Genomic DNA, 26,332 nt, shown 5'->3' with positions numbered 1-26,332 from the left:
AGGCCTTTTTGGAAGCCTGCCGTGGGCCCTGCCCAGGCACTGAGGACTCTTACCACCCTTTTGGACTGTGCTTTACACTCAGAGGGGACTACTCAAAGTGGAGATGGAAAAATAGAGCTTTAGAGTGAGTCACACCTGAATTCAAATTCCAGCAAATGCCACCTTGGGCGCGTTCCTGCCCCAGGATGGGCTTCCGTTGCTCCATCTGGACATGGGGCTGATTGCATCCGTCTCTGCCCAGGACTGTTGTGAAGGGGAAACAAGACATCAGCATGTCATGCCTGGCACTAGGGGGCACTCAGGCATGTTGGTTCCTTCCCCGCCTCTCCAAGGCCTCAAGGGCTCCTACGAGCAGCTTGGGGGGGTGGAAGGAGCACAGGCTTTTCGGGCAGGTGGACCTGCTTTATATCCTGGCTTTGCACTCTCCGTGCATGGGCCTTGGGTCCAGCAACTCGCTCTCCCTGAGCTGCTGGACAGGCTGAATGGCTGTATAAAAGTCTGGTGTGGCGCCTGGCACGTGGCAGTTCCCCATCAATGAAAGGTGAACCCAGCAGTCGTATGGAGGCTCGGGGGTGCCGATCTTCTTCCCTTCCCCCTCACCTGAGGCCTTTGCCTTGGTGTCCCAAGGAGGCAGGATTGACCATGGGCACCATGAGGGCAAGGCCAAGCAGGCGCTACACGAGGCAGTGGAGATGGACCAGGCAATCGGGCAGGCAGGCAACATGACCTCCCTGGAAGACACGATGACCGTCGTCACTGCTGACCACTCCCACGTCTTCACCTTTGGCGGGTACACCCCCCGGGGCAACTCTATCTTTGGTAGGTGGGCCTCCATTGGCCTGGGCACTGGGCACTCCCAGGGTCGCCCTCTCTGGGAGCAGGAATGGGATGGGAGAGCCAGCAAGGCCAGTGCCTGGCACGGATGGGACTCAGTGGGAAAGTGGGGAGAGAGGAAAATGTACTGACTGGTGGGGGAATGCAGGGTGAAGGGACAGAGTGAGGTGAGTCCAGGGGTGGATGGGTGGCTACCTGGACAATGGATGGATAGAAGGATGAGACAGAGGGCTGATGGGTAGATGGATGGATGGATGGATGGATGGATGGATGGATGGATGGACAGACTGACAGATGGAAGGGATGTGGGCACAGGGAAAGCGGAGGGGGTGGTTGGATGGAAGTAAATTGGGTTTGGAAGGTGGCTTCATAGAGGTGGGTTGGAGCCCTTCAAAGGGACTGTACACTGATGCTGCAGCATGAGCCCTGGACCAATGTCTTCCTGTGCAGGTCTCGCCCCCATGGTAAGCGACACGGACAAGAAGCCCTTCACTGCCATCCTGTATGGCAATGGGCCTGGCTACAAGGTGGTGGGCGGTGAGCGAGAGAATGTCTCCATGGTGGACTACGGTGAGACTGCCAAGACCCAGGGCTGGGAGGGGACAGGGCACCCCTCGGGGATGGGCCTGAGAACAGAATGTAGGCTTGTGATCAAGGTCAGGGATGTCAGAATAGCCAGGACTGAGTCAGAACAATCTCAGTTTGAATCTCCTACAATCTCGTAGCTCTGGGACTTTATGCACATCACTTCATCTTTCTCAGCTTCAGTTTTCTCCACAAAAAGGCCCTATCTCCCAAGGTTGTCTGAAAGATTAAATAGGTCCGATGAGCTTAACACGGAGCCTGGCACATGTAGGTGCTTGCTGTATTACACTGTCATTTTTACTGGCTGTATAATATTCCAGTATATGAACCCTCCCAGTGTGTTCATCCAATTTCATATTGTAGAATGTTCATTTGTTCTCAATGTCCCTAGAGGCCCCTGGGGGGGGGGCGTCTAATGGTATAGCCAGTGGTAAGAGGTTCTCCGGGTTGACACTTTCCTTCTAATCCAAATAGCCCGGGTGAGGCTGATTTTCTGTTCTGGGGGTTGAGAGTGCAGGTTTCTGTGTCAGAACGGACTCAGGCCTGAGTCCTGTGGCCTTACGTAAAATGACTTCCCTGCATTGAGCCTCAGTTTCCTTTTCTATAAAATGGGGGCATCTGAGCCAGCCTGGAAGAGGCGTGGGAAAGCTGCTGTATAGCGCCAGGCCCCTGGTAGGCTCTCGGCAAATGTTTCTTCTGGCCCACAGCGCATAACAACTACCAGGCACAGTCTGCCGTGCCCCTGCGCCACGAGACCCACGGCGGGGAGGACGTGGCGGTCTTTGCCAAGGGCCCCATGGCACACCTGCTGCATGGCGTCCACGAGCAGAATTACATCCCTCACGTGATGGCTTACGCGGCCTGCATCGGTGCCAACCGCGACCACTGTGCCTCAGCCAGCTCATCGGGCAGCCCCTCCCCAGGCCCCCTGCTGCTCCTGATGGCGTTGCTTCCCCTGGGCACCCTGTTCTGAAGGCCCAGGGCCCGAGCGCCCACCAGCCCATGACAGATGGCCAGCCTCCCTCTCCCAGCGCCGCACGCCGCCTGGCAGCCCACACCTCAAGGGGCAAGGAGGTGGGAACCTCCGCAGCCTCTGCAGCTGCCAGAAAGGGGACCCGGGAAACCAAAGTCTGCTGCCCACCTTGCTTCCCTCTGGAACTCTCCACTGGGGCCGGACCAGTTCCTGGTCTGCTGCCTCTGCACTCACCCCGATGCCCCTTTGGCCAATAGGGTAGATTTCTCTTGGGCAGGCAGAGAGCACAGACTGCAGAAATTCTCAAAGCATCTTATTTTTCTAGCAAACATATTTCTCCACACCTGGAGGCCCTGGAGTGTCCATGGAACATTCCAGATCTGACCTTCCCATTCCCTTCTCCTTCCATCTGGGACCCACCAGGTCCCACCATGCTCATGCCCCAGCCTGCAAGGGAGACCAAGTCCTTCTCCTCAGGACAGGGTTTGCTCACTCACTCATTCCAAGGCCGCCCAGGGCTCCCAGGAAGTTGGCTCCTGGGACTGCCTGTCCAACCCCAGGGTGGCCTGGGCTGGGAGGAGCAGCCTGGCCGGGCAGACACGTCCCAGCTCCCAACACACATGCCAGCTCCTCTCTGAAGCGACTCTCCTGTTTGGAACGGCAAAAAAAAAAAAAAAATTTTTTTTTCTCTTTTTGGTGTTGGTTAAAAGGAAACACAAAACATTTAAATAAAACTTTCCAAATATTTCTGAGGACAGAGCTGAGTCTTTGTGGTCACTGAGGAAGAGACTGAAATAAGCTCATTTCTCTGGGAAGAATTGGACTCAGGACCCAGGAGCAGAGGTGGGATTGGGGGTGAGGAAAGGGCCTCCTCCTGGCCTGGGGGCTTTCACACTCATTACCGAGGTGACTTTGGACCCATTGCTTTGTGTCTCTGCGTCTCCGTTTATCTCACCTGTAAAATGGTAGGCAGCCCACTCCTGAGTTGCTGTGAGGATTAAAGAATGCCTCTGTGCCCTAAAACCCACAGCAGGAAGGCCTCAAGAGCCCCATGACACCCTTGCTGCATGGAGCCCACAAACAGAGCTACATACCCTGGCCCATTGTAGCTGCTCATTCATTCACTCATTGATTCATTCACAAATATGGAGTATATGATAGGCCCTGTGCTAGGTCTGAAGAATTAGATGGTGAACGACACTGACAGGCTGTCTGCCATCACAGAGCTTCAGCCTAGCTTGGCGATTGTGACCTCTTTCCATTCCTGATTGTTAATTAAGCCTGGGTACTGGGCCCAGGATTGCACCTGACACTGGGGACATACAGATTTCCCCGAGTTTTTTCTTCTTGCCTCATTGGAATGAAAGGCCCTATAATGATAATAACAATGTTGATCATTTACCATCTGCCAAGCTCTGTGCTTGATGCTTTACGTGGATTCAGCTCATTTAATCCTTACCAGGAAGTAGGCCTCTCTCATCCACATTTATAGATGAGCAAACCAAGGGTGCTGGAGGTGATGAGATCGCCCAAGGTCTTCCAAGTTGTGGAGCTGGGATTTGAATCCAGGTCCATCCCATTTGAAAGCTTCTACACTTAATCACACTCTTTATCTATAATGTGTTTCCAACCTCCTGCCAACTAAATTCTCAGGCAGCCAATACTAATGACCCATCACACACTCCCAGTTAAATATGGACTCAGAAAGATGAGAAACCATATGTCAAAAGTGGGGCATCCTTCGGGAATGAAAATGCAACTGAGCAGATTTCTCTCCGAGCTTCCTAGCCATCCTGGCAAAAAGGTAAGTACAACCAAGCTGATACTAGAAAAAAAAAATGAAACCTCATGCCTACCTTCTTGCCGGGACAAAGAGATAAGTTCCTCATGAGCGATACAGTGCAGTGTTTTCAGGTGTTATTCTCATACCATCTTCATGATTCTTGTCATATCTCTGTACTATTATTTCCTAACAACTTCTTCCAATTCACATCTGAGCAGTCCATTTTTACAAGTTCATCAGCACCACCTGAAATCAACTGACACATCTCAGGGCTGTGCAAACCATACTTTGTGTCTTAGGTTGGGTTTCCCAGAGGCAGACCTGAGACAAGAATCTGTGTGCAAGTGGTTTGTAAAAGGAACCCAGAAAGCAGGAGGCAGAGAGTGGGGCAGTGAGACAGGAAAGGGAAGGAGGCCGATAAAGGGGGTGCTACCAAACAGGTTGCCATTGTGGGTAACTAGGGCTCAACCCCACCATGGGCCTCTAGGAGGCAGGGTGGAAGAAACGCCTGAGAGCTACCCCACCACGGAGCTAGGCAGCTGGACTGTTTATTCTCCCAGCCTTATGCCTCATTGGCTAAGGGATGCTCCCAGGAAGATCAATACCCTGGTCCTTCCAACCTGCCCCTGAAAGGGCTGAGAGAAAGCCCCCCAGGAGTGTGCTGAAATAGTAAATGCTCAAAGGATAAAAAACAGGGCACCCACAGCATCTTAAACTTTGGATACACTGATGGGGTTAAAAAATATGGGCAGTGAGTCAGAGGGAGGGGGCTACTCCATCGCTTTCTCGTTTCCATGAATTCAGGCAAGTTCTCTAACTTCACTGACGTGCCATTCCTACACCTGAACGTAGAGACAGCACTTAGGATCCTACTAGGAGCTCTTCCCACCCGGAGTCCAGGCTGTGGGCTGACGGGCCCTTCAAGAAGAACCAATGATGCTCAGGCACTGACTGCTCCAGTCTTCCCCCAGGCCTCCCTCCCCCAGGCTGGGCTCTTGCACCCTCAGGTCTCTCATCACCTTTTATTGTAACTGTTGGTGGGCTCTGAGTCCTAATCAAAGCCAAGGGCCGAGGCAGTGGTCCCAGCGCCAGGCATCAGCATCCGAGGAACTAGAAGCTAAGGGTGACATTCCCGACAGCACAAAGGTTTCCACAGCCCTCAGATGCTTTCTCAGGGAGGAAGCACGAAGATGAGCTGACAAATCCTCTTCAGTTTATTCAAGCAACCCTGCCTTGTGGTAAAGAGAAATCCAGAACTTAACACAATAGAAGTTAATTTCTATTGCACACCTCTGCTGGTGCCTTTGGCCAGCTGGCTGGGACCGAGGCTCTTTCCATCATGTGGCTCTTCCCTCCTCTAAGTTCCAGATGTTCTGTCGAAACAGATGTTCCACCTACTAAGTTTTATGGGACCAGAACATTGATGCGGGGATGCAAATGGAGACGCTTTTTAACCAGTTCTTCCCTAGAAGTGACACATATGACTTCCGCTCATAGTCCATTGGTGAGAACTAATCATATGATCCTACTTGGATGCAAAGGAGGCTGGGAAATGTAGTTTTCGATGGGGCAGCTCCTTGCCACCAACAACTCTGTAGCAGGTTCTCAGTCTGGGCACTATTGATACTTGGGACTGGATACTTCTCTGTTGTGAAGACTGTCCTGTGTATTGTAGGATGTTTGGGAGCATCCCTGGCCTCTACTCACTAGATTTCTAGGGGGCAAAATCACACCCTCCAACCAGATGAGAACCTCTGTTGTATAGTGAAAAAGGGGTGTGGGATGCTGGAGTGGTCCACAGGCTGTTCCGTCTCAGCTACGCTCATACTCAGAGCACTTTCCAACTCACATGCTCCTCAGACATCATAGGGCATCCTCAGTCTTTTAAAATATTGAGAACTTTCACGTAGGGCTTGGATTTCTAGATTTTTTGAAAAATTGGAAAGTGTGGCTGGCATTGCCCCATTTTTCTGCAGGGCAATGGTCAGCCAGAGCTGAGAGATGGCTGCCCATCTGGTGTGTAGCTCTCCTGTTTGCCCTAGTCCCCTGGACTCTTACACTAAGGCCCTTCGAACAGATGTTACCTGTCTGGTCCTGGTGGAGACAGAGCTTGTGGCCCCTGCTTTGCTCTGTGCCATATGTGGGAGACAATAGTGAACAGGCCCGAGGCTGTGTCCTCCGGAAGCCCGTATCTCGTGGCAGAGTCTGCCAGAGGCAATCCCAGTGGGTGGGTGAGGAAACAAGGAGCCATGGAAGCAAGGATGGGGCATCTGACCAGCTGGGGGCCCAATGGAGTGGGCGCTGAAGCAGAGACGGCAGAGTGAGCTGGGGCTTGACAAGGAGAGGAGGACTGCAGCCGGGTATGCGCATACAGAAAAGAATTCAGAGGAAGCATTGTGAAGAGAGACGGGCAGGAGGGCCTCAAGTGCCGTTCCAAGAAGATGGGAGTTGACCGTGGAGACCCTGGGGAGCCTTGGAAGCTTCTGGAGCTGTGGCATGAGCACCATTTTTTTTTTTTTAAGATCTTATTGGGGAATTCGGGAAGGGGAACAGTGTTGGGAAATTGGGGAAGGGGAACAGCCAAGTTGTTGTCCTTCAATCTTAGTTGTGGAGGGCGCAGCTAGCTCAGCTCCAAGTCCAGTTGCCATGCTGCCACCTGTCGGCAGCTTGTGGCTGCTCAGCTCAAGGTGTCATGTTCAATCTTAGTTGTGGGTGGGCGTAGCCCACCATCCCATGTGGGAGTCAAACTGGCAACCTTGTTGTTAGGAGCATGTACTCTCACCAGCTGCGCCATCCTGCCACCTGTTGGCAGCTCAGCAACAGCTCAGCTCAGGCGCAGCTCACTGGCCCATGTGGGAATCGAACCGGTGACCCTGTTGCTCAGAGCTTGCGCTCTAACCAAATGAGCCACTCGGCCAGCCCCCATGAGCATCATTTTTGAAAGATCATCTTGGCAGCCAGTTTTGAGGACAGCTTCAAGAAGAACTAGAGGCTGGGAGATGAGTAAGGAGGTTGCTCCAATAGACAAGACAGGAGAAGCTGGGGCCATGGAGATGGAGATAGGGCACAAGCCCCAAATAGATGCCTGAGAGTCCCGGCTCCTGTTTGTCAAGAAGGAAGCTAGACCAGTATGTAACTGGATAGATTGTCAGCAAACTGACTGCTCTGAGATTGAAGGCAGGAGGGAATAGTACACCTACTATGCACCACTCACCCTACTAAGCACCTGAGACCAGGCACTGATGTTGCCACCATGAGGGTACATTTTCCACACACACTCCTACACCATCCTGTGAGGTGAGCAATATCATCCCCATTTTACAGAAGAGAAAGCTGAGGCTTAGCAGGGCACAGTGACTTGCCCCAGGGCCCATGGCTTGTAAATAACCACTACAAGTTGAACCCAGGTCTGCCTGACTCCCAATCCATATCCCCGCCCCCACCAGCCTTGCCTCTGGGGTGCTAATCTTTCCAAGGAAAACAACCCAGACCCATCAGCCACAGAAGCCCTTGATGAAGTAGTGAGAGCCCCAAGCTGCATTTATAATTAGTCATAGTGGCTAACCCAGGACCTCCCACCGAGATCTAGCACCAGCCATTGTGGGGGGTGGGGATCAAGTTCTCAGAAGAGGATTTGGGCTCCCAAGTTCCTGTGTGGCTTCCTGCGGACTCCTTGTGATGCTGCCTTGATCACAGTGCCAGCCCAGGCCCTTTACTGGAACCTCAGAACCTCAGGATGGGGTGCACACACGTGCCCCCCAGCCCAGTGGGGGGCAGGCTGGGTGGGGTTTGTCATCAGCCAGTGCCACTTAGAATCATTGGGGCAGTGGGAACCCTGGCTGCAGGCACGACGAAGAGCATTTCTCGGGGTTCCCTGAGTGCCAGGCACTGTTTCTAGCGACTCACAGCACACTGAACTCATTTAGCCTCCCAACCCTGTAGAAGGCAGGAGCTGTTACTGTCCCCATTTTATAGGTGAAAAAATGGAAGCAGAGAGAAATTTGGTAACTTATGTGCAGTCACATGACTAACAGGAGGAGGAGGCAGGACCTGCCAAGCAGCACAGCTCTGGAGAGCAGGATTTAATCGTGCGTCGTATCTTTTGGGGTAGGGCAAAGTGAGGAGCAAAACAGGGTCAGGAATGTAACTCCACAAAGGTTCAGGTGGCTGGGGTGGGGCTTCCGGGGCAGAGACCCTGTTGTCTTGAGCCTGTGCCCTTGTCTTGGTGAGAACGCCCAGTGGTCTCCACCTGCCCAAACCAGGGCAGGCTGGCTCCCGGGTCTCGGGGGTCTGCCTGGACTTGCACACGCTGGCTGAGGGCCCTGTAATCAGCCTCCTGCCCACTCAGGTCACCTGGTTGGGGAACATTGGCAGCTACAAGGCTATGCCCTGAGGACAGTTGGCTGGGTCAGGGCAAATAGAGAGCCCTGGGGCAGGATCTGATGGGATTTGAGATGTAAGCATTCACCCCTCACCTCCCAAAACCCTGGGCCAAGATGTGAAGGGCTGCTGCCTGTTCTCAGGGCATGAGAAGCTGCTGTTCTGACACGCTTGAACCTCTGCACGTGGCCAGACTCGGTGCTGGATAGGCCCTTTGTCTGCCCTGAGCCCTCCACTCCTGAGGGCTCTTCTGGGCCACAGCCCTCTTTCCAGTCTCCCAGACAAAGCTCAGGCTGGAGTGGACTTCTGCAGGCCAGAGGAAGAAGACAACCCAGAGAGGGTCAGACACCAAATTGAAATCACACAGGAATATGAGCAGAGGAACCAGCTTCTCCCTCCAGCAAAAGACTCTCACAACCTCATGACCCTGGGTCCAGCCACGCCTTGGGACTGTGGGTGCCAATGAGAAAGGAAGATTCACAGGGACCCAGTGCCTGCCTCATGCCGGCACCTCGGTCCCCACTCCCCAACTGCCTTTCCACCCTCTTCACAACACTGGAGGTAAGGCACTGGTGCTGGCCCCATTTTACAGATAAGAAAACCAAGATGGTGACTGAGGGCTCTGCTGTAGCTGGGGATTGGGGAAGGCCTGACTGAGGAGGTGACATTTGCATTGAGACCAGTTAGTAAGATGATGGCCTTGCAAAGAGCTGGAGGAAAGGCTGTCCTAAGCAGGAGTAAAGCAAGTGCATCCTGAGGTGGGAATGAGATTCATACGTTTGAGGGACGGACATAAGGTGATGTGTCTGGAGCCCAGAGAAGGAGGGGACTGTGTGGGGTGGGGGGAGGGGAGGGGAACAGGCGCTGTGTCGTGTGGAGCAAACAGGAGCCCGCATCTTCTGTCAGGGGAAGCCGCTGGAAGATCAGATGCAGGGAGACGGGATCGAGTGTAAGCTTTGGAACTATCACTCTGCCAGAGGCAGTCTGGAGGCCTTTCTGTGCTGGGGTAGAGGTGGTGGCGGCTAGGACCAGTTCAAGTCGCCGGTGGTGGGAAAGAGCTGGATCCCAGACATGTTTGGGAGCTGAAGCCAGCGGGGCTTGCTGATGGACTGAATGTGGGGAGCCGAGGATAGAGCAGAATCAGGGGTGCCCCTGAGGGTTTGGCCTGAGCACCTAGGTGGACGGAAGTGCAGATTTGGGGAGAAAATGGAGTTGGTTTGGATCACGTTAGCTTGGAGATGCCCATTGGATTTCGAGGTAGACATGCTGGTAGGGAGTCAGCAAGAAAAGGCGTCTGGGGTTCAGGGGAGAAGCCCAGGCTGGAGATAGAAAGATGAGGCTCATGATGGTATTTGAAGCTACGGGGCAGAAAGAAGATGTGACGTGCTCAAGAGAGCCAGTGGCCATGTTTTGAGCGGGAGTCTGTCAGACTCCCAAACTTATAGGGGCTTTCCCTACTCCCGCAGGTGTTCATCTCTGGGAGCTGGGAATAAACGGGGCTTTTCCTGAGGTATGGCGGGGGGCTCCAAGACTGGGGGGCAAGGAGAAGCCCCTGAAAATGAATTTGGGAACAACTAAGACCCTTTCCAGCATGGGCTGCCCACCTCCCAACTAGAGCCTGTCCGGCTGGAGGGGCCCCTGTCGAGCTATCCATTGTACAGATGGGGAAACTGAGGTCCAGGTGCGGGCAGGGCTGGGATCTTGGTACTCTGCCTGACCTCTCCACCAGCCTCTAGGGTGGGCTCCTACCTGAACCAACTCATTGGTTGAGTTGAAACGATCCAACAGTGACACTCCTGAAGGTGGGGTATGTTTCTCTCGAGGCCCTCAGATGGAACTGGGGGCTGCGGTCTTCCCTTCAGGGCTCCCCGCAAGGCAACGTTTGCCTCAGGCCTGCCTCTACCCCTATCCAGCCGATCCGCGGCCTTCAAGGCCCCTCTAGGTCCCTGGCTAGGCAGCCTTGAGTCTGGTTCCAGTCGTGGTTCCTGCCCTGTAGCCAAAATCGAGGCCCCCCCACCCCTGGCCTCTGCCCAGACCACCCAGCGCCAGGGCCTGGTGGAGCCTGGCGGGGCCGACGGGCAGTGCTCCCAGGCTGGCCAGCCGTGGTCTGGCTCCACCCGAGGGACTGTGGCCTGGGAACCACTAGCTGTCTCCTCAGGGAAGCAGCTGGGATCTCCAGAACAAACAGAACAAACCGCAGCCTCCCCCCAACACCCCACCACCCCCCTGGCCGCACCCCAGGAGGGGCGCTGCCTCTGACCTCCTCCACCGACACCACCCCCCATTCTCCAGACTTGAGCAGCGGAGAAGGAGCAGAATGACTGTGGTCACATGTGGACAAAGAAGGCTGGGACTGGGAGACTCAAATGATCCTAGGCACCCCCTTGGAGCCCCTCAAGGGCGGAGGCCTCACCGAGCCAGGGTGGGGTACGTCTTTCGTCCTCCAGCAGAGAACAAAGCCCTGGAATCCAACAGATGCGGATTCTGCCATATCCTCGCTGAGTGGCCTTGGGGCAAGTGGCTTCACTCTTCTGTGCCTCAGTCTCCCCTTCTGAAAAATGGCCTCAGTCGTCCCTGCCTCCCAGCGCTGTGGTGAGATGACCTGGAGTCCCCTGGATGGAACGTGCCTGCCTCAGGGCACGGCACACAGTAGGTCCTCAAGGGACAGCAGTCCCTGACCCATCACTGGCTTCATGGGAGCCAGAACCGTGTCAGGGGATTCCTGGGCCTGGCAGGGCAGGCCGGGGCAACCTCCCTGATTCAGACCAGCTGGGAGATGGGGACGCATCTGACTCCACTAAAAGCCGCAATTAGAGCCCAATTTGAAGAAACGCTGTGTTATTTCTTCCCAGGGCCGATGTGATTATAGGCTCAGAGCTAAACCGTTACTAACAGGATGACACAGAGAGAGGCCCCTTCCCGGGCATGGCAGGATGTCCAGCCTCGCTCCCTTGCTATACAACTGGGGAAACCGAGGCCTGGAGAAGGAGGGGACAAGCTCCCGCTCACGTGGCGGGGTAAGGCAGAGCCAGGCCCAAGCCCTGCCTCCTGACGGCCGCTCCGAGCTCTGGCCCCACACCTTGCTTTTCTCCGAAGGATTTATTGCTGCATCTAGAAGCTAGAGCCACCTTGAAGGAGCCGACATTCCTTGAAAAAGGACGGAGGCTGACATGGCTGAAGCCCCAAGAGGAAGTGGGATCTGCCCGAATGGCCTCAGTGTGACACTGGCCATGGAGCCAGGGCCTTGGGGCCAGCTGACCACTCCCTGCCCAACCCACAGGGGCCTTGAAATGATACCGATAGTAATAATAATATTAGGACGGCTCCCGCTTCTGAAGCATTCGCTGTGGGCAGGCATCACCTCTCATTCTCCCAGTAAGCCTGTGAGGGAGCTGCCTTTGTCCCCCCACCCCCACCTCACCCCCCAAACACACACACACACACTATACGAGCTTAACTGGGCTCTGTGTGTGTCTACTTGCTAAATCTGGCAACCCTACCCCGTAGAGAAGGGGAGACTGAGATTCTGAGTGGTCAGTGACTTGCCCAAGGTCACACAGGGAACCAGCGGCACCGCTGGCCCTAGAACAGGTGTGTTCCTGTTGGGGCTGGGCGAGCCGCTGAGGCCCTTTGGCACAGGTCTGGAACGAGGTCATCTCAGTGAGTGGCGACAGTTTAGTGAGGAAATCAACAAGTGAGTGAGTGAATGAGTGAATGAAAAGGCTGTTTAAGGGACTCTGCCCTTGGGGAGATGTGGGAAGGCCACAGGCCTTTCCACAGTCACCCCCTCAGGGAAGACTCCTGAGATTAATGGCCTGCAGGAAAAAGCCCATCTTACCTGCCCCCAGAATAAGGGTCCCCAACTTTCTGGGTCCCAGGAATACCCCTGGCTGTCTCAATTCCCCCCTCCCCCCATCGCCCACAAGGAGCACTGAGAATACCTCTTTTGGTCTGCCCCCATCCCCAACCAGAAGCCAGAGGTCACCCTGGCCTAGTCCTCACTGCCTTCTAACTGCACCCTTGCCCAGGCAGAACTCCAGGTTGAGAACTCCAAGGGTGGAGGTGGGACAGGAAAAACGCTGGTCTCCCCACCCATCCCCTCTGCAGCTCACTTTGGGGAGCCCCTGGGGTGGGGCAGTGCACACTCCTCCAGTTGGCTCCAAGGAGCTTTGGGAGGTAGGGTGCTGGAGCCCCCTGCTGGCCAGGTGGCCCCCACCCCGTGGGGAGGGGGAGGAAAGGTTCTTCATTCATTCAACAAATATTGATGAAGCCCCTACTATGTGCCAGGCCCTGAGTTAGGCACCGGGGCTCAGCAGAGAACACACACAGACCCTCCTTCCTGATGTCTGTGGTTCCACGGAGGAGGTGGCTGGTGTCTGTGTGTCATGTGCCCTTCCATGCTCCCGAGGACTGTCCTCACCCCTGGGAAACTGAAAGCTCCCCGTAGGCAGAAGCTGTGCCTCCCCCGTGAGACTTGGCATTCCCCAGGGTATGCTTGTGACATCCCCACTAGGCCTGGGCTCCCAGGTCTAGAAAACCTGACATTCCTAAGAAACCTCTCCTCTCACTCAGAGCCTCCCTGAGCAGGGTTGCCAGATAAAATATAGGATGCCCAGTTAAACTTGAATTTCAGATAAACAAGAAATAATTTTTAGTTTAACTATGTCCCAAATATTGCATGAGGTATACTTAAACTAAAAATTATTCCTTGTTTATCTGAAATTCAAGTTTAACTGCGCTCCGTGTGTTTCTACTTACTAAATCTGGCAACCCTACCCCAGAGCTCATTCTTTCTGTCACCTGGCCTGGCCAGATGGCCCAGGTCATGCCTGGACATGGCCCCTGCCTGCCCAGTCGCAGCTCCTGTTGGCCCCCAGGACTCCTGTCCTCCCCCACCATGCCCTACCTACAACCCTAGCTCCCAGGTGGACACCCTCCTCCACCTGGCGTACACAGTTCAAGAATGCTACTGAGCCTCCTGCATGATGGACCCAGAGAGAGGGGGACAGAGCCACAGCTGTAGAGGACTGTGTGTATCAGAGACTGAGAGAGATAGAGACACAGAAATAAAGGGACCTAGAGAGTGAGCAGACAGTGACAGCAGGAGAGAGCCAAGACGTAGAGAGACAGAGAGCTTAAGGCCCCCTGCCCAGGACTGCTCCAGGGAGACCAGGGCAGGGGCTGGAGGGTCCCAAGAGCCCACCAGGGTTTGCCCTGAGTGGATCAGGGCAGAGGCTGGGCCCCGGGACTCTGGGCCCTGGACAGACAGGCCCTAGGAGTCAGCTCGGGGTCTCCTGCTCCGGTGGTCAGGGGTGGGCGTTCTCCCCAAGCCCTGCTGCTCTCCCCTCGCCCTGCCTCCCAGGGGCAAACACAGGGACATTCATGGCTTCCCAGAAGGGCCCATGGGGCAGCCAGAGTGGCTTTTAAAATTAGCTCCGCTAACCAGATCTGGTTATTTCAGGAGGTTCCGTCCCTGGCTGTCCCCTTGGCAGGGCGGTTGCAGGGAGGGACCTCCACATTCCAGGGTCCCTGGTTAAGCACCCCTGTGGCCTGAGCAGCAGAGAACTTCCAGGTCCTAGTCCCTTGGCACTGGGCGGGCCTGTGCCTGTGGCTGTCTCTTTGGCAAAGTGGCCCCAGGGTAAGCCATGGACATCCAGGGACAACCCAGCTGGGGTAGGGGTGGGGGGACAGGGGCGGGCCCCTCCTATTGGGCATGGGTTCTATGCTAGGTACTTTAGAGACCATGACAGCCTCCTCGTAGCAATAGGTAGGGCTTTGCCCCCATTTTACAGGTGAGGAAACTGAGGCCTAGAGGGACAGGTCCCAGCTCTGAAGCGGGGAGATGGAGATGACGGGTCAGCCGGGCACCCAAGTCCCTTCACGGGAGGCCTCTTGCCTCCTGCGTCTGGAGAAACCTCTGGCTGCTGTTCCCACCACCAGAGTTATTTCGGAGTCCAGCACTTTCCGGAACCTGGTGCCCCCCACCCAAGCCCTAACTCCAGCCTTGGGGCAGTGTCCTGGCTCGCCCTCCTCACCTCAGAACCCAGGGCAAGCATGGAGCTGGCGCGGGAACAAGAGAAACAGCACTGGATACTTTGATCCCAGAGGCCAGACTCGTCCTCAGCCCCTCTAGCCCCACCTTGGAGCCTAGAGGAGGGTTGGGAAGGGTGGGGGCCCGGCTGAACCCAGCCCAGAGGCTGCCCTTCCCACAGATGGGGACTGGCACAACCTGGGACAAAGGCAGGTACTGCTCACCAAGCTGCCACAACAAACCCCAGAGCTCTGGCTCAGCTGCAGGTCAGAGCCGTGGGCTGGGGCAGATCATGAAGTAAAGGGGTACAAGTGGGGGTGCCCGAGCTCTTTTATAAAAAGATCATCAACCCCAGTAAAAGCAGAAAGCTGAAGGTCAAGGAAGCAACTGACAATCGTCCATCGCAAAGCCTCACGTCAGACGTCTGGGTCGGGCCGGCACCAGTGACTCCATCCTCCACCCCGAGTGACGATCCCACACCTTTTGATGTGGGTTACGGATGTGGTCCTTATTCATGGCTCATCACACCCCGCCCCCATACGCACTATTTTTGGTGCTCACCCTGGGCCAGGGCTTCACCAAGAACTTTATGAAGTATCATCACCTTACTGAATCCTCACCTTGGGGTACCAAGGTCAGGACTGTTAGCATTCCCACTGTACAGATGAGGGAACGGAGGCCCGGCGAGCCAGTCACAGAGCTAGGCGAATGACCTCAAAGCCAAGCTCCTGACCTTAGTGCTGAAATGTGGCTGCTGGCCCTTTGGGGTGGGCTGGGAGGAGACAGGTGAGAGACTCAGGCGGAAGAGTTCTGACAACCAGGATCCAGGAGGGGCCATGAGGGTTAGACAACAGGGGTGAGGCTGGGGTTAGGAGGGGACCCGTTGAGCCCAGGGCAGTCTAGAGCCACACTGAGGGGGGGGGCAGGGGTTTTGCTGTAACAGCCCCTGGGTGGCCCCAGACATCTGAGGGTCACAGAAGGGCCTTGTCAGGAAAAGCATGGCAGCCCCTGGGGATACTGGGCATTGTCCTGGGGAGGGTGTGGGGCTGGGGGAGGGTGGCTGCAAAGCTGTCGGGAAGGCCAGGGCTGATCCCACTGGACCCCAATTCTGTGCCCACCCCCAAGCCCAATATCCCAAACCTGTTCTTTCTCCCATCCTCCTACCTCAGAGAAGACAACCCCCTCACCCAATACCCAGGCTGGATCACTGAGAGTCTCCTCAACCCCTCCCTCAGTCCCACATCCCATCAGGACCTTGATCCGGGTGCTCAGACCTCCCAACACCTTCCGGGCCACCCTTTGTCCCCAACAGTCTCCTTAATCCGCCCATCCCTGCCCTGACACCGTCCAGCCAGTCTCCACCAGCAGACCCTGCTTCTCTTTTTCTGGGTCTCCCTGTTTCAAACCCTCCATGGCTCCCCGTGGCCCTCAGCATCAAGTCCTAGCCTCTTGGTCTGACATTCAAGGCTGCATGGCCTCTAGCTTCATCTCTGTCCGTCTCCCTGTCCCCTCCATGATCACCTTCCCATCATTCAGAACTGTTTGCTAGCTTCGCAATTCCAGGCACTGTCTCCCCTCCATACCGTTGCCTCTATAATCCCTCCCCCAGGGACACTTTGCTAAGCCTTTCCAGGACGCTCAGGTACCACTGCTCCAATCGTCCCCTGTGCCTCCCTCATCTAAGCTGGGTGGGCTCCCTGCTCCTGTGGACCCATGTCACTCATCACCCTTTACTGTAACTGCCCCGCACTGTGAGCTCATTCCAAGCGGAAGGAACTCAGCCCCAGCTGTCCCAGTAAGTGATCCCTCGTCGCCCCCTGGTGGCCACATAAGGGAACGTCTTGGCTTCACTGAGCATGAGCGAAAAGGAAGCTGATGGTAGAGCACCCACGGTGTGCTGTAGGGGTTTGATACGCACCAGCTCAATGAATCCTCCTAACAAACCCTAGGGGGAGGTACTATTGCTCTTGATCTCCCATCTTACAAAAGTGGAAACTGCAGCTCAGAGACGTTAGTGTTTCCCAATGCCATCCAACTAGCTGACGGTGCCAGGACTCAAACCTGGGTTTGCGATTCCACGCCACGTTCTTCTCCATGTGGAGAAACAGCGGACAGGCTGGAGGAAAGGGCAGCGCCGTGGGGAGGAAGCCAGGACTGGTGGTCCCAGGGCCCGTGGTTTGGCCTTGGAGGTGCCCCCAGACCCAGCAGCTCCGGTGGGGGAGGGGAGACAGGCTCCCCTCCCCCTTGGTACCACTGAGACCTGTCTGGGGTCAGTCTAGGCAGGGTTCATGCAAAGCCAGGTCCAACTCAGGGTACAATAGTGATAAATAGAATTTATTTTGTACAACTGTTACCAACATACACACGGCCACAGGGGCTTCCAAAATGGGTGTTGGGGCTGGAAGGCTGGCGTGGCGCCTAAAAAGTGTGGACAGACACACACAAGGATGTGGGCTCACAGCAGCTGTGCCTGGCTGCCCCTCCATGGGAGTGAGTGGGGGGGTGCACAAAGGCAAGACCTGTTACTCTAGGCCAGCCGAGACCCCTCAGCCTGGAGCGCCCAGAAGATGGGATGGCAGGGGTGAAGCTGGGTGCTGGCCAAGGAGCCAGGTAGGTCTCCCTTTCCCCCACAAGGGGGTCACTTATCTGTCATATGGAGGCAGTGGACAGGGCATCAGCTGATCTAGGTAGAGCTTGAGGGTCCAGGAGGGGCAGTGGGAATAACCAGCCCCTCAGCCCACCTGGGGCCCCCGGGATCCATGAAGCAGGGTGGGGTGATGGGAGGCCCCTGAGAGGACAATCCCCCATTCTGGGGCAGGTGCATGGAATCACAGTCTTTAGTGACCTCTGACATAACCTTGTCCATTGATAGCAGAGGCGCCCAGAGAGGGAAAGGGACTTGCCCAGAGTCACACAGCAGGACCCTAATTGGAAGCCAGGACTCAGGACTCCCAGCCCAGTGCTCACTCCACCACATCTCCCATCCCACTGCCTGCAGGCTCCGTATGCACTGAGATCTCACACTCTCCCCCTCCCATCTCGCTCCCCCTGAGACCAGACGGGCACCAAGGTGTGATGAAGGGCCCAGGTGGGGGTAGGCCAGGCCTGGAGTCCTGCTTCAGCTGATCACTCCCTGCCCCAGCTCAGTCCCCCAGTCCGGGGTGTGAGGGTAATGCCAGCAGCGTCCCTGCTCCCAGGCCTGGATGGCTCCACCCTGTAGAGACAGCCCAGACAGTGGGCCAAGGGGAGGGATGGGGAGACAGGGGGCAGTCCACAGGCTGGTGGTGGCCTTGGGGGCAGAGGTCCTGTCTGCCTGGATTTGACACAGCATCTTCACCTTGTGCTTCTGTGGCCTCACCTGCAGGGTAAAGGGAGATGGAGGCACCACGAAGCAGGGAGACAGACACGGGCAGGGGCCACCCTTGGAGTTCCAGGCTCTGGGTCTTTCCATCCCACTGGGAATCCCCCGGTCCCCTCCCTCCCAGCAATTCCCAAGTCCCTTTCAGTCTCCCATCAAATCCTCCCAGCAACTCTAAGGCAGAGGTGAGGCAGCGCTGATTAGCCCCATTGCACAGATAAGGAAATTGAGGCCCAGAGAGGGGCCAATGACCTGCCCAAGTCACCCAGTACCTGAGTGGCAGAGGATTTGAACCCAGATACATAGCTCTTAGCCCAGAGAGGGGACAGAGGAACAGGGAGGAGTTGGCCCATCCCAACCCCCACTCCCACCCTCTCCCCACCAAATAGGAGCTGAGGGCTGGGTCTGACCTGCTCAGTCACCTTCCGAGGGGAGCCCGGCTAACAGCCCTGCACAGACAGAGAATGGCGGCGAGGCAGAGGACAGGGCAGAGGACAGTGGGGAGCAGGAGACACAGGTAAGCAGAAGTCACTGGCTGTGCCCAGGCCGGACGAGCCCAACCCCTCCTGGCCTAGGGGGACCTCTAGGTCCAGTCCCCACCCCTGGCTCCCCGCAGCGGCTGCACGCACGTACCAGCTGGGGTGTGTGCTGCTCAGCCGCTTCCAGCTGGATCTTGATCTCCGGACATGCAGGGTCCCCCGACTTGCCAGCGTCTGGATGGGATGACCGCGAGGGGCCTGGGGAGGGGGGCAAGAGGGAGCCACCTCACTGGCCGCGGGGAGGCACCAGGGAGATGGGCATGGATGGGCGGTCGGCACTGGTGCTCCCCAATCCCGCCAAGTCCCTCCCCCAGGGAGCCCCACCCTAACTCCCTGCTTTACCTCCCAGTCATCCTCCAAGACCCTTCCAGAAGCCACCAGCCCTCCAAGCCACCTAGTCATCTTAGGCTGGATATTGACCCACCCGCTGTCCCCTATGTCACATGCCCACCCACCACCTGGGGCTTGAGAAGTGGCCTCTACCCTCTGTGCCCAGCCCCGACCCCTCCTACCACGAGAGTGGCCCTGCTTGGAGGGGGAAGCCACCCCTGGCCTGGTACCTGGGGAGCTGCCCCCACTCGTGGTGCTGACACTGTCCTCCAGCCACGTGCTATAGATGAAGGAGTCGCGCTTATGGGGCGTCCCTGAGGACGAGATGCTTTCCTGGGGATGGAGGGAGGAGAGAAAGAGGGAGATCAGCCCTCTTCCGCGGCACAGCTTGGCTCCTGTCCCCCTCCAGGGCCCCTCCCCCCCTGCTTCAGTCTATAATCCCCCACCCTTGTCCCCCTGCAAAGAGGATGGGGGCCCCAGGGAGACCACAGGACAGAGTGAAAACAGGCAGTATGCATTCCCATTTGTTCATTCAACGAACATTCACTGATCTTCTCCTGGGCCAAGCTACCGAGAGACACGGTGCATGGTCTCTGCCCTCAGACAGCGTGACGCCTGGGGAGCAAGACGACTATGAAGAGACTGTCATAATTCTAGACCCTACGCCCCATCGGGCAGGGCCTGGGTCTGCACTGTCCCCTGCTGTCCCTGCAGCACCTGGAGCAGGACCTGGCAGGGAACAGGTGCCCACGAAACGTGTGTCGAATGACGAATGACCAAGGGTGCTAAAGGGCAAAGCCCAGGGTTCTATGAGAGCATAAAGAGCGGTTCCTAACCTAGCCTGGGACTAGAAAATCAGGGAAGGCTTTCAACAGGGGGTGATGTGAGGCTGAGCCAAGAAGGATGAGCAGGAGTCAGTCAGACAAAGGGGAAGGAGGAGGCAGTAGGGCATTTCAGACAGAAAATGGCACGTGCCAAGGCCCAGAGGTGGAGTCAGCCTGGTACATGTAGGAGACTGCGAAGGAGTGCAGAATGGCTGAAGCGGTAAGGGATGAGGCTGAGGAGGAAGGGAGGGAGAGAGCGACTAGATCTTCAATGGTCTCAGAGATCGGGTTCTTTGGGGGTGCACTGGGGAGCCATGGAAGGCTTCAGAGTCGGGGAGGGGTATTCTGCATGATTCCTTTGGGCTGGGTCTCCTGATCCCATCTCAGCCACACCCAGGCTCATGCTTCTACCCAAAGCGTCTCCAGGGACCAAAGAGCCCCCCCTTGCAGGCCACTATGCAGAACCCCTACTCCTGGGCCTCTCACCAGGCCAGTGTCGTCTCCGTCCACACCCTCCGTCTCCTCCACCACGCTGGCGAAGCTGCTGGCACTGGACGAGGAACGGGAGAAGTCCTTCAGCACTTCCGCTCTCTGGGCTGCTGTCTCCGCTCTGCCACAGACAGCATCCCATCAGCCAGCACCCACTCAGGGCCCCTCCTGGCCCAAGACCCCAGGGCCCTGCCCTCCCAGCCAGAGGCCCGCCTGCAGCCGGCCTGGCACCTTGGTGGTGGCTTCATAGCTCCCTAGGCCTCCTTGCCGCCTCCCGCCACTGTCCGTCCTAATGTGGATTGGATCGTGTCCCTCCCCTGCTCAAAACCCTCTCCTGGGTCCCCGTATCCCTGGATAAAGTCTAAGTTCCTTGGCTTGGTGCTCAATAATAATAACTATTAATAACACTGTCATCTAGCGCACGTCTGCTCTGTGCCAGGCCCTGTTCTAAGTGCTTTAACCCAAGTTCTCTCATTGCTATCATTATTAGACCCATCTTACAGATGAGGAGACACTGAGGCACAGAGAGAGTAGACACGCAGCCCCAAATCACCCAGTCATAGGTGGGAGAACAGGCAGGACCCAGGCCTTCCAACTCACAGTCCGCTCTCTTCGCCCTGCCACAATTTTGTCCCATGCTCGGGCCCTTTGTGATTCTTGCCTGGAGTCTCACTCTCCCTCAAATCCCAAAAGGAGCAAATTCATGTTCAAAAATCAGCCAACGGCCCCCTCCACCGGGAGGCCCTTCGTGTTTCCTCCTCCCATGGTAGGTGACCCTCCCCGCTCTGGGTCCTGCGTGCCTTGTCTCTCGTCATCCCTGTCTCCCTTTCCTGTTTCACTGTTCACCTGCCTGACTCTTGAGTTTTCTTGACGCCCCCAGAGCCAGCAGAGAGGGGACTCTACCAACAAGTGCTGAGTGGAGGGGCAGCCTGCTTGCTGGCGTCCCTGCTTCCATTCTTGTCTCTGGCCCTTCATGTGGGTCTGGCCCCTCACGCATTTGGCTCTAATGTACTGCCTTTCTTTCTATCCTTCAAGCATGCCTCAGGGCCTTTGCACTGGCTGTGCTTCTCACCTGGAAGCCTCTTCCCTCTGCTATGCCAGTCCTGCAGGGCTGACTCCTCATTCAGCTCTCGATTCGAACCTCACCCCTATGTTGATGTCTTCCCTGGGCACCCAAAAAAACCCCTTACTACCCAGTCATTCTTCGTTGTATCCCCAGCTTTGTTTTTGTCTGAATATCGCTATCTGGAAATAGCTCATTAGGTTATGTTACACTGGGCCACCACTCCAATGAGGCAGGGGCCATGTATGCCCAGGTCACCGCTGTATTTCAGAGCTTGGCAGCAGGTGTGTGTCAAAGGAAGACCTGTGAGAATGCCCAGGCCTCGCCAACGCCCTGGTGTGGCAGTGTCAATGCTACTGGCAGCCCAGGCCCAGGCGGGGATGAAAAGAATGAGCCCACCACCCACAAGCTCCCAGCCTGATGCGCCCCAAGCCCCAACCTGTTCTTGGTCGTGGGCATCTCTGGGGAGCTCTGAGTAGAGGAGTTCTCTGACTTGGGCTCCTGCGAGACGTGCCCGCTGTCTGGGGTCTTCTGGCCAGCCGGGGGACTCTCCCTGCGGGGCACATGGGGGCAGCAGGGGGGTTCAGCACCGGGCCTGGCATCAAGGGTAGAATGAGGCTCACGTGCTGAGAGGAGGGCATGGGTGCCTCCTGCCTCGTACTCATACCCTCTATCCTCAGGGGCCAACCCCAAAGCAGTCTCTGTGGCTCCCTGGCCAGGCCTGGGCAGGCACCGTGGAGCACCTACATAAGACAGGACACCCCCAAATCCTCCTCTCCACAGAAGCAGGTATAATTACCCCCTGTTATGCATCAGGAAACTGGAGTCCAGAGATGGGAGGGAACCTGCCCAGGTATACACAGTTAGGACATGGTGAAGCCAGGACTCGAACCCAGGATTTGCAGGATTCTGGGCTATCTTGGCCACGGGGATAGCGCCAGCACCCTTCCTGAGCCTGTGCACCCACCACCCTGCTTCATATGCACTGCACCGCACCCCCCGCAGCATGCTGTTGGTTATGTTCTTATCCTCATTTTTCAGACTGGGACAGAGAGGCTCAGAGAGGTACAGTGACTTTCCCAAGGTCACACAGCCCCTGTGTGGTAAAGACAGGACTCACACCCAGGAACTAACCTCTACTTCTCAGGGGCTGCCCTGCTGCTAATGCAGTGAGCTGCCTGTCCCCACAGATGCACTCACAGACCCCCACAGACCAGGCAGAAAATCGCAGCTCCGCCCCTCACCAGCTGTGTGCCCTGGGCTAGCCCCTGAACCCCCTGACCTACAGCATCCTGCTGTGCAAGATGTGGACCCCAGGGAGCCAGCAGAGCTGCCGGTGGATAAAAACAGTTCACGATAGGTGACGAGCTGGCCCTGGTGCCTGGTGCACGGCAGGGACTTGGCAGGGACTTGACCGTCCAGCTGTCACCGGAGGGGGGCAGAGAAGCAGAAGGGTGCTCCCTCCTACCTGCTTCGCCATGCCACTGAATGGGGGTCAGGGAAGGGGTCGGAGGAGACACAGACCCAGCCGCCCCGCCCCACCCACCTTTTCTCCTGAACCTCCTGTATGTTCTCGATGCCGATGGCACTGCTGCGGCGCGAGCCGAACGGGCCTGACTTCTTCCTTGTGGGGCTCTTCCCAGGGACAATCAGTGACTGCGGGGAGAGGCCCCAACTCAGTGCCCACCTGCTCTGGGAGCCCTGGTGTCCCCCACATGCCACCATGGGCCCTGTTGCCCCAGGCCCTGAAGCAGAGGCAACGAGCAAGAAAGAATGAGAGACAATGTCCATCTCCAGAGACAGGCCTCCCAGTTTACAGAGAGGGAAGCAACAGGTCCAGTGAGGGCCCAGGTCACACGGCAGGGCTGGGCCCGAGGGTGCTGGCAGCCACTCTGGGCCGGGATGGGAGGAGGCCAAGTCCTCAGGATGGCTCCCCGCCCCCACCCCAGGGCTTCATGGGACCTGCAGCCTAAGGGCAGTGGGGAGAGAGTGGGCATAGCAACCGAAGCCCCTGCCCCATGCCAGCGCTGCCCTGTCTCAGAATCTCCAAACTGGCTGGGAGAGGTTCTGGGCCAGCAGTTGGCAGATACCCCCCCGTTTCCATACACACTAGGGTGGGATGCCACAGGCACCAGAAGCATGCCCCCAGCTTCTCTGGGCAGGCAGGAAGATGGGCCCCAGGGGGTATGGAGGGGCAGGAACCCCCAGGCTGGTTCATGGTGGAGAGAGGGAGTCAGGGCAGACGAAAGGGATGGCGCTTTGTGCAGAACCAGCGATATTGGGGGACGTGCGGCTGGGCATAGGGTCTTTGGGTACCAGATTCTTGTAGGGACTGGGGCAGGGTTCCAGGGGCCAGGGCAGGGCCAGAAGCCCCTGGCAGGGGGCACTGGCTCTGGCACAAGTACCAGGCCCCAAAGCAGGTGCTGAGCGCCATCAGAGCTGCCGGCACTCCATCCTGCACACCCTTGGGCCTGTCCCAGGGAAAGGAAGCCAACGTCCCCAATATGGCCTCCGTCCTGAGAGCGAGCAGAGAAGAGCGCGTGCAGGCAGCCTCCAGAGCCGGCAGCCCCGCGGGCGACAACCTCTTCCACGGTTCCTATGCCTATGGCACTGCCCCGGCGTCCGAATCTACTCGAATTTTTCCCAGGAATAAGCAATGACTGGCAAGCAGCAGAGGGCAGGGCAAAGACAGACAGACAGACATAGAGAGAGTCAGAGAGAGAAAGAGATGGCAAGGAGACACAGAGAGATGACGCAGGGAAAGAAGGGAAAGACAGACAGAGAGAAACAAATAAGAGTGGGGCAGGGGGTTGGGAGAGAGAAAGACGAGGCCGTGGAAGGGAAGGAGAGAAGAGGAGGAAGGAGAGACAGAGGGCGGAGGAAGGAGAGATGGTTATACAGACAGGGACACACGGGGGTGGGGTTGGGGGTGGGGGGGACAGACACAGGAGATGGGCACAGAGTGAAATACAGACAGACAGATGCAGATGGGCCCAGGGAGAAAGCAGTGGGACCGAGGAGGGAAGGGAGTAAAAAGAAAGGTGCCAGAGGGGAGAAAAACGTAAATGTGCAAGAAGGCGGAGAAAGGCCAGGGCAAGTGGAGGGGGAGAGAGGACGGGAAGGAAGAACAGGGAGCGAGAGGAAGGAAAAGGAAGCAACATGAAGAGAGGAGAGAGTTGTGCAAAAAACAAAAACAGAAATGGGTCTGGTTACTGCCATGGTGGGTACTGCTGGCCTGGCCCTGTCCCTGGGTCCCTTCTACAGCCACCCACAGGAGGCTGGGCCACTCCAGGCAAGGAAGGGAGCGACTTATAAATCTGGGTTGACGGGAGGGTGGGCCTGTTTCTCCAAATGACAGTGGACTTGATGGCTGCTGGACAGCAGAGGGCCAGCCTTGCTCCCCTGGCCAGGCCAGATCATGGGGCAGGGATTGAGGGGAGGGGAGGTGTCCTTCCTGCCACAAGTGACACAGCCTCACAGTACTGAGCACAGGGCTTGGCATGCAGCAGTCAATAAATGATTGGGAGAGGGAGGGAGGGATAGATGGGAAGTGGGGAGCAGAGCCGTGGATGCAGTACCATGGGTGGCCACGAGGCGGCGGAAAGCAGCTAGGCCCACAATTGAAGGTCTTACCATCCTGTGTGCCCAGCACTCACAGCCCCCCCCCCCCCCCCCCGTATTAGTAGCAGAATCCCACAGAGCCTGGCAGACAGTAAATAATCACATAGTAGGTGCTCACTCAGGAGATGCTCACACAGAAGCCCAATTCCTGACGCACAATAGGTAGCCATAACCACAGAGGCCCTAGCACACAGTGGGTACTCACACAGCAAGCAGCCTAGGGCCCAGCACACAGAAGTAGGTGCTCATAGAGTGAATGCTCACACAACATCTCACTTCCTGACACACAGTGAGCATTCACTGATATCCAGGCTTAGCACACATTATGTGCTCATTCAGCAGTGCATTTCCTGACATACAGAAGGTTCTCACACAACAGCCCAGGACTGGGCACACAGTAAGTGCTTACAGACTTTATGCCCACACAGCAGCCCAGAACCTGACACACAGAAGGCATTCACAGAAACTCAGGGCCAGGCCCACAGTAGATGCTCACAGAGTACATGTCCACACAACAACCCAGGTCCTGACACACAGTAGGTCCCCACCAGCATCTCAGAGCCAGGCACACACAGGTGCTCACACAGAAATCCAGGTCCTGATACACAGTACGTGCCCACAGCCTGACACACAGTAGGTGCTACCAGAAACTCAAGGCTTGACAGTAGGTGCCCACATAGCAGCGCAATTCCCAGTACACAACAGACAGTAGGTGCTCAATAAGGAATGTGATATAGAGGCTGCCCTACATGTGAAAGTCACACCCGAATAAGGGGCCAGGAGGAGGGGAGGGCTGAGGAGCTGGGAAGGAGGCTGCAGGCTCTCAGCGCCCCAGTGTCATGGCCTGGGCAACTTGACCCCACGGACAGCAGTGGCTAGACCAAGTCTAGAGCCCAGAATGGGCAACCCTTGGACAGCAGGGCAAGCGGGGGAGGTGGGGCTAGGCCTAGCAGGCAGGGGAGAGCTGAGGGCCCCCAGTGGAGGGCACTCACTATTCCAGCCGCCTTGGCCAGGTCAGGGTTGTTGGGTGCGAAGCTCCCACTGTGGCTGGTGGACACGGTATTGGGCTTCTTGCTGCTTAGTCCCATGGCATCCATGGACTGGCTGCGGCTCCGGATGACCCTCTGTGAAGGTGGGGGTGGGGGTGGAGGAGGCACAGGCTTCATAAGCCCCCCACCTTGAGCCCAGGTCACTTCCCACCAATGCCACTCTTCCTAGGTGACCCCAGGAAGTCCCTACGCATGAGGCCACATGGTCTAAGGATAATTTGGGCCTTGGCTCTGCCGCCAACTTGCTGGGTGACCTTGGACAAGCCACTTCACCCCTCTGCCCCCCTGAGTCTCTCATGTGGTTGTTGTGACAACTGCAGAAAATACTGGGTCAGGGCCACAAGTATGCCCAGAGAGCCCTCCAGAAACCTCAGCTTCTTCCTTTTAGGAAAACATCTTAAAGCTTTTTTTCCCTTCTTTCTTTTCTTCCCTCCCTCCCTTGCTTTTTTCAGCCAGCCTATCCTGAATGCCAT

General features: G+C 56.7%; 2 protein-coding genes across 14 annotated transcripts in view; one reads left to right on the top strand and one right to left on the bottom strand.

The window, feature by feature from the left end:
* ALPL (alkaline phosphatase, biomineralization associated) overlaps positions 1 to 3,125 on the top strand; it is a 19,768-nt gene extending 16,643 nt beyond the window's left edge. Inside the window, 3 exon segments of the mRNA XM_019668862.1 lie at positions 498 to 819; positions 1,285 to 1,404; positions 2,127 to 3,125. Coding sequence (XP_019524407.1) covers positions 498 to 819; positions 1,285 to 1,404; positions 2,127 to 2,392 — 708 coding nt within the window. The 3' untranslated portion in view covers positions 2,393 to 3,125.
* A 13,774-nt stretch (positions 3,126 to 16,899) lies between these two features.
* RAP1GAP (RAP1 GTPase activating protein) overlaps positions 16,900 to 26,332 on the bottom strand; it is a 63,018-nt gene continuing 53,585 nt past the window's right edge. For 5 of the 13 annotated variants that reach the window (XM_019668850.1, XM_019668851.1, XM_019668841.1 and 2 more), the window contains 8 exons: positions 25,803 to 25,934; positions 23,595 to 23,849; positions 22,736 to 22,845; positions 21,629 to 21,742; positions 20,124 to 20,247; positions 19,044 to 19,146; positions 18,578 to 18,681; positions 16,900 to 17,944 (listed from right to left, as the gene is read on the bottom strand). In XM_019668850.1, the coding sequence (XP_019524395.1) occupies positions 17,705 to 17,944; positions 18,578 to 18,681; positions 19,044 to 19,146; positions 20,124 to 20,247; positions 21,629 to 21,742; positions 22,736 to 22,845; positions 23,595 to 23,849; positions 25,803 to 25,934 (1,182 nt within the window). In that variant the 3' untranslated portion in view covers positions 16,900 to 17,704. Of the gene's footprint in view, positions 17,945 to 18,354; positions 18,394 to 18,577; positions 18,682 to 19,043; positions 19,147 to 20,123; positions 20,248 to 21,628; positions 21,785 to 22,735; positions 22,846 to 23,594; positions 23,850 to 25,802; positions 25,935 to 26,332 lie in introns of all 13 variants that reach the window. The other 8 variants (XM_019668853.1, XM_019668852.1, XM_019668848.1 and 5 more) reach the window with 7 other exon arrangements.

Source organism: Hipposideros armiger, unplaced genomic scaffold (assembly GCF_001890085.2).
Source record: "Hipposideros armiger isolate ML-2016 unplaced genomic scaffold, ASM189008v1 scaffold_540, whole genome shotgun sequence".
NCBI classification, from domain to species: domain Eukaryota; kingdom Metazoa; phylum Chordata; class Mammalia; order Chiroptera; family Hipposideridae; genus Hipposideros; species Hipposideros armiger.
This window is presented reverse-complemented; position numbering and strand designations above follow the sequence as displayed.